This window comes from Rhipicephalus sanguineus, chromosome 3 (genome assembly GCF_013339695.2).
Source record: "Rhipicephalus sanguineus isolate Rsan-2018 chromosome 3, BIME_Rsan_1.4, whole genome shotgun sequence".
Classification (NCBI taxonomy): Eukaryota; Metazoa; Arthropoda; class Arachnida; order Ixodida; family Ixodidae; genus Rhipicephalus; species Rhipicephalus sanguineus.
In genome coordinates, this window is record NC_051178.1 from 42,427,477 (window position 1) to 42,435,669 (window position 8,193).

The following is an 8,193-nucleotide window of genomic DNA, read 5'->3' on the forward strand; positions in this document are numbered from 1 at the left end:
CGATGGCAGATGGTCTGGTAGGCACTGCGTAGCAGCAGCACCCGCCTGGAGTGCCGCCGCGTACGTCATGGCGGCAGTCGGCGGCACAGAACTCGACAGGAGGGCTCCTGGGGGCCCCGCAGGAAATCCAGGTCGTGCCTGGGACGTCTGCACGGCCGCAGGTAGAATGGCGACCTCCGAGAGCACCGCGGTGGTCGTCCTTGTCTCCGCCAGGACAGCTCGCCTGTGCAAGTCGGCCACCTCTCTCCGGGTCTCCAGAAGTTGCCCTGTAAAGCGGTAACCGCTCCGCGCTCCACAGCGGCGTCAGCACGCAAGTCAGAGCATAGCTTAACAAGCTCGAACACTCGAGCCATAATAAAATGGCGAGCGTTGACGGGTATGCGGTTGGCGGTCTCGACGCAGTAACGGCTCAGCTCCTCCTCTATCTCACACCGCCCTCGTCTGCACTCGCGTTCCGACATCCGATCTTAATGTGCGGGGAACGGCAGTTGTCTGAGATACAGACGAAATTGCGTCCTCGTCATCAGGATGCGTAGCGGGTATGTGCCTCTCCGCTGTTGAGGGCGTAGAGGGGTCATGCCTCGTTGAGAGGTTAAGACCCTCTCGACTGTTTTGATCGGTTAATTCTGCGATTAAATCGTTTCCAACCGACGAGAAAGCGGCGGAAGACGCGCCGGAAACATCTGCCAGGTCGGGAGAAACCGACCCTGCCGGGGAAACGGCGTTTGTTGAGCTGGGAGTGCTCATGTCCTCAGCGGAGCTGGCCAGCCATGGCCGCTAAGCCTAGCCTGACTAAAGGCCTCGAAATACGAAAAATGAACGGTTTTTGACCGGAAAAAAGGCTGTCAAATTGGTCCCTAACCGTTTAAAACAAAGGCAAGCTAAAATTTCGGAGGAGAAAATCAAATTTACTGACCTTTCGCCGTACTGGTCCAGGAGCCGAAACGCCAAGCAACCGCACAGTGTCACGAGCGCTCGTGACACTGTGCGGTTGCTGGGCGGGGAGTCAAACTCCCGCCCGCCACTGTACACGCTTCTCTGCAGCTGCTTGGCTGAAAGAAGTGCCGCCCCAATCAAACTCCCCGCCCGCCACTGTACACGCTTCTCTGCAGCTGCTTGGCTGAAAGAAGTACCGCCCCAGTAAAATTCATTCCCATTGTTGAGATAAAAATAAAGACAAAAATAAAGGCATGGGAAAAACCTGTACCTGCCGAAGCATACCAGGTATAAGCCAATAAACATAAATGAAAAGGGGTTTTAATACAACCCAAAGCGCAAATTTAGTGGAAAAGCCAATTAGATAAAAGAAAAATGTGGGCAACGGTAACGCATATGGGTCCTAAGAGCGTTGGGACGACAAGCACAGAAACCGGGCTTTTTTTTTTTTTAATGACGATGAAATGACACAAGACGCAGTGGGGCGAAACTTGCCCAATGAAAATAAAAAATAAAAGGTGAAATAAATGAAAGAAATGAAAAGAAATCAATCCAAAGACAGGTACAAGGCCAGGCGGCCCACACGGCCTAGGGCGACCAAGGCACGGCCGCGATACACACAAGTTGCCAACAGGCACCACTGCAGACAGTCTGCGGTGCGTCTAGGCAGGACGGAGAGCGGACAAGGTGCACGGACAAGGTGCAGCGTGGAATCCTGGCCCCGAGTCCAAGTGCGCAGGTCCCTGACCAGTACCAAGAGATGATGTCCGTAGCCGAAGGACGGTAGTCCACTGTGGCCCAGCGGTCCAGAGGAGCAGACCCACGGCAAAGAGTGGCTGGGATCACAGCCTCCGAGGGGCCTGGCAGTGGCGTGGAAAGGTGCAGCAGCCGCAGGAGGCCACGTCACCAAGCGGGGGAAGCTGGAGGAACCTTCTGAGGAGACAGATTTCCAAGCGCGACGTGGGCAGGGCACCAGGAACGGCCACACCGATCCGCTCGCCGAAAACGCGCGGAAGGAGCGTTGCGAGGCTAGGCTGGCCGAGACCCGAGGGCCCCACCGGAATGGCCCCTGTGCCAGCCCCACCTCACAAGGCCCCAAGGTGTAAGTGTAAGGTCGAACAGGCCGTGATGAAACTATGGCAAATGCGGGAGCGCCTCGCTTAACGCTCGCACTGCACCGATGAGCAGAGCTCGGTTTCGTGGGCAGCCGAGGATCGTATAATACTGCGCAGCGCGGTAAGCTTCATGAGGCTCGATCCGTGAGGTGAACGGAGCCGTGATGGTGCACGCATGCAGGACATGTGACATGTCCAAGCAGTAGGAGCCGCAAGGACATCGCGGTTCCCTCATGATGTTGAAACGAAAGAAATAGTGGGGGAACCTCCCGTGACCCGTGAGGAGCGTGACTAACGGCGCAGGTGGCGGGAAATACGGTGGTTAAATCGTGGACATCCTGCACCCAACGAAATAGTTCCGTGCGCGTACTTGTCTCGCGCCATCGGGCCGTCCAAAGTACAAGTGTCTCGCGTCGTAGCTGCTGACGCACCGCCCTGAAGGGGAGCGGCAACGAGCGGTCGTGACCGTGTACAGCAGCGCGCTGCGCTAAAAAGTCGGCTACCTCGTTGCCGAACACTCCCGAATGGCCAGGGACGTGGAAAATATGTAGCGGCACAGAGCGCGATAGACGGCGCAGCAATACACGTAAATCGAGCACGTGCGGCTCGACATTGCGCTGGGACGCCAGTGCCTGAGGAGCGAAAGGCAATCGGTGTAGAACGCCACAGGCAGCGTATAATGCGCGGATAGCGCGTACAAGACGGCCTCGCGGAAGGCAACAACCTCCGCGGTGTACGCGGAAGTTGCACGGGTCAGTCTAAAGCGTCCCACGCCCAGGACACGAGTGGGATTCGCCAACACAACGAAAGCCGCACCAGCCGAGAGAGATGAAAACGATCCATCAGTATAGACGTGCACCGCCGCGGCGCGAGATGCAACGCGCGCCTGCGCGCTATTGAGGCGGATGAACGGCACCGCGGCAGGAACCGACGGATGAATTGCCGTGTGCTGATGCGCGTCGGCCACCCAAGAGGGACGGAACCTGCAAGCTCCGAACGCGATGTGTCGGCGTAGCGTGAAGAGGCGGAAACTCCGCGTTCACGCGCTCCAGCTCAAGGTCTATAGGAGGAGCATGCATCAGCACCTGCAGTGCCGCCGTGCTGGTGGTACGGTAAGCGCGCGTCAGGGCTAAAAGAGCGCGCGCTGTACCGTTACCATGCGTGCCTGCAAGCGACAATCTACGTGGTCCTCACTCCACCACACCGGACTCCCGTACGTGAGAGCCGGAAGAATGACCTGGCGGTACATGACGAGTTTTGTGGGTGGGCCGAACGTAGCAGCGCTGCATGGCGAAAAAGGTCGCGACCCGCGAAGCCAGAAGGGCGACCTTTTGACGGAGGTAATCAGCATGAGGAAAAAACGACAGCCGCCTGTCAAAGATGACGCCGAGGACTCGCAGGTGTTCCCTAAACTGGAGCGTCGGTTCGCCGGGAGCGAGGCGTACCACCGGATGCACGCGCTCCATACCCCCTACTCCATGGCTGAACAAGACGCAGAAGGTCTTGTCACAGTTAAGGGAAACCTTGACGTCGCGAGACCATCGTATGACACGGCGGAGTACCTCAGACGCCAAGTTACCGAGCGCATCTCGGGAGGGCGCCGGCACCACAATGATGGTGTCGTCAGCGTATGCCTGAACAAGGACGCCTGGCGGCATAGATAATGACAGAAGACTGTCAATGACAACATTCCATAACAGAGGAGACAGGGGAGACCCCTGCGGGCTGCCCAGCGTTGGGTTGGCCTCGACTTGTCCCGCGTGGGATTGTAAAAAGACCGAGCGACCCTCGAGGAAAGTGCGGAGGAGATGGTACAGTCCGCTCGGGAGGGCGCGGTCACGAAAGTAGCGAAGGACAAGCGGGTGCCAGACGCTGTCAAACGCCCCATGGAAGTCAGGGACATGAGTAGCGCAGGCATGCGGTTGATTTTGAGGCGCGTCAGGCGTTCCTTCAATGCGTGAAGGGCGAGCAGGGAGCTGCGCCCTCTCGTAAAACCGTACTGGCGCGGGTGCACGAGGCCTCGATTCTCCAAGAAATATTGGAGTCGGCCGTTCAGTAAGCGCTCCAGCGTCTTACCGAAGACGGAACTGACACATATTGGCCTATACGAGGACGTGCGTTCCGGCGGGCGACCCGGCTTTTGAATGAAGGATACGCGCGCACGAGGCCAACAGCGGGGAAAGTAACCCAACGCGAGTGAGGCGTTAAAGAGCAGAAGGAAGAACCGCGGGTGGGAAGCGGAAGAGCGCCTTCATGATGACCGGGGAAATCAAGTCGGGGCCAGCCGCCGACTTGTTGGGCGTGTTGCGGAGCACGTCGACAACCTCCGTGTACGTGAACGGAACGTCCTCGTACGCCGACGTGTACGGCGCCGCCGCTAACGCGCGCGTGAGTGCGTGCGAGGTCTCGTCTGTGGCAGGATCGTCGACCGCGATCTGCGTGCGCAGAAGCAACGCGGCCGACTCGAGATGGGTCGCCGTGTGAGTGCCGTCCGGAGCTATCAACGACGGCAAACAGCGAAACTGGTGAAGCCGGCCGAACGCCTCCTTAAAGGGCCGAGAGAAGAACGAAGCGCGCACGCAGGACAACGTTTGTCCGCGAACGTGCACTTCGCGCGCCTCTTTGATACGCCTACGGAACTCCGCAAGCGCCGTCGTGTATTCCCGGCGGTATACACCGCGCATCAGGGGGTCTCGGGCACGTTGAAAGCGGGCGGCGCTTGGCGGCGACCGCGGAGCGCTCGATAGTGAGAGCAGGAGTAAACCACGGTTTACTCGTGGGGCGGGCCTTGACCGGCCTAAGGTGACGTGGTACTGCCGAGTGAACCTCACGTAAAAGGCATCGAGGACTCGATCGATCGCGTCAGGTGAGGCGAGGGACGCGCCTGAAACCCTCGCGAACCACGGATCGCGCCGTAGAGCCTCAAGGAGTTGAAGGCGCGCGTACGTCGTAAGACGTCTTCCCTGTTTTGGAATACCTCCCACGCGTACCTCGACCAGCCGGTGCTCCGAGTAGGTGGTGTCATCCGTGACCAACCACTCATAGCCGGCGGAAAGGACCGAAGGCGTCGCGAACGTGAGGTCAATCCAGCTGGCCGAGTACAGCGTTTCAAAAGTAGGGAGTGATAGTGCGTCGTTGAGAGTTACTAAATTCAAAGAAAGCGTGAACTGGGAGACCTGCAAACCGCGTTCATCCGTCTCCATCGGCCACAGTCAGTCAGTCAGTCAGTCAGTCAGTCAGTCAGTCAGTCAGTCAGTCAGTCAGTCAGTCAGTCAGTCAGTAAGTCAGTCAGTCAGTCAGTCAGTCATTCAGTTCAGTCAGTCAGTCAGTCAGTCAGTCAGTCAGTCAGTCAGTCAGTCAGTCAGTCAGTCAGTCAGTCAGTCAGTCACTGACTGACTGACTGACTGACTGACTGACTGACTGACTGTGTGACTGACTGACTGACTGACTGACTGACTGACTGAACTGAACTGACTGAACTGAACTGAACTGAACTGAACTGACTGACTGACTGACTGACTGACTGAACTGAACTGACTGACTGACTGACTGACTGACTGACTGATTGAGCCGAAAGCTTCTTTTTTTGCGCTTGTCGGTGTCGGTGTAGTCGGAAAATGCAAAGCATTGACCAAGTACTCAGGATGTTAGGTTGAAAGCTGTTTATTGATCAAGCTGGCGCGTGCCGACGTATGTTTCTTCGAGTACAAAAGCATCAAACAGGAGGACCAGGGCCATCGGGTGGATCTTCTTGTCGTATTTCTTTAGTGGAGGACACGCTCGCCACTTGTAGCGCCACATGCGGTGGTTGAAGGCCTCGTCATCTGGAAACACCTCGTTGTTCGAGAGCACAATGACGGGCGTCCTGGAAATGGTCTGATCAGCCGAGTACTTGACCGCCACCGAATCTACGTCACCGCCAAAAATTTTTTTAACAGTATCAAAAGCAGACGACTCACAGTTTGGCTCGTTCCACACCAGGATGCGACGGCCCACGGTGTCCTGAAGCGGAAAGCTAGTGTAGCGGTTAAAGTTGCGGATCGTACCGCGGTTAATGTAAAAGGAAAGAACGGGGTCAAAAAAAAAGTTTTTTCCTGCACTCGGAGGGGACACAATCTCCATACAGTTTTTCTTGGGGGACCGCCTTCTCGACCAGGCTATATAGGTTGTTTACAAAGGCCGACACTTCCTCGTGGATGCCATTAAACTGAAAGTTTAATAGTTTCCATCATGGCATCAAATGACGCGGGCACATCCATGTAAAAGGTAGCGAGGTCACCGTGTGGGGCATCAAAGAGAGGCTGGGTGTGCTGGTACATTTCAATAAAGTCCAAGGTGGTGTACGAGCACATTTCGTCATTAAACACCTGGATAGCTCGTTGGAGGCGCTTGTCGTCCAGGCGAATGAACCGAAACACCGGGTCTGCCAGCACTTGGGGGTGCGCACAATGTTTGTCAACGGCGATACGGGGTTTTCGCGTAGCCAGTCGTAGATGGATTCTTCCGACGCTCCTTTTGAACGTTTTCGGCACTTTGCACCCGTTCTTGCGCGTACCTCGTCAGTGTCTCCACCGCTCGTCTGACCTCCATGGGCGTCGTCACATGCAACTGAATGCGGAAGTTTCGGGTACAGTATTTCCAAAACTCGCCCGGGCTCGTGTCCAGAACCTTCGAGTTGTCCCAAAACTTCATTTCTAACGTCGCGACCCCAATCATTTCCTCCCATTTTAATGTATTCCAATACTCGGGGCTCACTATTGAAATACTTGACGAGATGGTAGAGGTCCCATGCACTGGCGCTTGTAGACCAAATTGACGAGCGATTTGGTCGTCTGACGAAGCCAGCGAAGATAACACATCGGCATGTGCCATTGCTCCAGCTGCAGTCGTGTAAGACGTGGACGTGTGGGAGTGTAGTTCCTCGTGTGTGGAGTGCGACGGCAGCGATTCCGTACTGGGTGGGCCCTTGCTCGAATCCTCTGATAATGTCGTGACAAATTGTCTCAGCTTCTCCGTCGTCTCGAGCGGGAAACACATCATGCACAAGCTTTCTTCGTTTTGGAAACTGACTGTAGCTGCAGTGCCCAGCGTGGAGGGGGTTGTAAACTTTTTCCATCTCCTCCAACCCCTGTTCCTGGTTCGGACACGTTTGGATCTGATACTTCTCCCACGCCTCGATCAGGTTCCGCAAATGCCGCCAGGGTTTCATTAATGTCATAGGTACTGTTCTCGTCGCTCGAACCAATAAACTTTGTAGTTTGTCCCTGGGAATATAGATGGCGTCACCAAAAAATAATTCCAAATGGTAATATAGGGGTACCTCATCTTCTGTTTCTTGATCGTCAAGCTGACGTTTGCGTGATTCTGCCATGGTCTCTATTAAAAAGCAGAAAATGCAAGAATTCAGAATATAGCATAGCTAACCGAAAAAAAAAGTCTTACCGAAGGCGTCTTGAGTGTCCGCTTGAGGTCTCCTGAGTGGACAGCCTGCTGAAGACTGTGAGTTCTGAGGTGCTGCACACCTCTTTATATACCCCTCGCGGCGGCCTTGGAAGCCCTTTATAATTAGTGTAAAAACCCGTCTAGAACTAGTTACGATTGCGCGACAACTAGTTAGTTATTCTCCGTCTCCTGCATGGCGCTCAGTGGAATATAAATGAGTTTTTTTTTTTCTTCTACAACAAAGGCGCTTTTTAAACACGTATTTTCCTTGTATGTCGTTGTCGTTGTAGTTCCACTCAGAAAAAGTATATATATATATTTAAATATATCTCTTCTTAGGCTGCGACGACAACGACAACGACATGGCTTAATTTTTTTTTTGTATGTCGTTGTCGTTGTAGTTCCACTCAGAAAAAGTATATATATATATATATATTTAAATATATCCCTTCTTAGGCTTCGACGACAACGACAACGGCGCAGCATTGTGAAGTAAATAAGAAACGAAACAAAAGTTGTGCTTTTTTATTTTGCTTTTATTAAACAGAACGATCTATTGTGGAAAAATGGCACCGAGGCGTAGGGTTCTTGAAGCAACTTCTTTTGATGCATTAATTTGAGCTTGCGCAATCTTCTGCAGCTCTGCCTTGTGTTCGGTAACTTCGGACTCCGTGCGAGCGAGGTTGACTGGACGTCCGTG

General features: G+C 54.5%; 1 protein-coding gene across 1 annotated transcript; it reads right to left on the reverse strand.

Annotated features, from left to right (window-relative positions):
* Positions 1-5,706: 5,706 nt before the first annotated feature.
* On the reverse strand, positions 5,707-7,414 carry LOC119384893 (uncharacterized). Its single transcript, XM_049413187.1, has 2 exons — positions 6,011-7,414; positions 5,707-5,916 (listed from the first exon to the last, which is right to left on the reverse strand). The coding sequence occupies exon 1, from the start codon at positions 7,267-7,269 to the stop codon at positions 6,280-6,282; it is 990 nt and encodes a 329-aa protein (XP_049269144.1). The 5' UTR covers positions 7,270-7,414; the 3' UTR covers positions 5,707-5,916; positions 6,011-6,279.
* Positions 7,415-8,193: the final 779 nt, after the last annotated feature.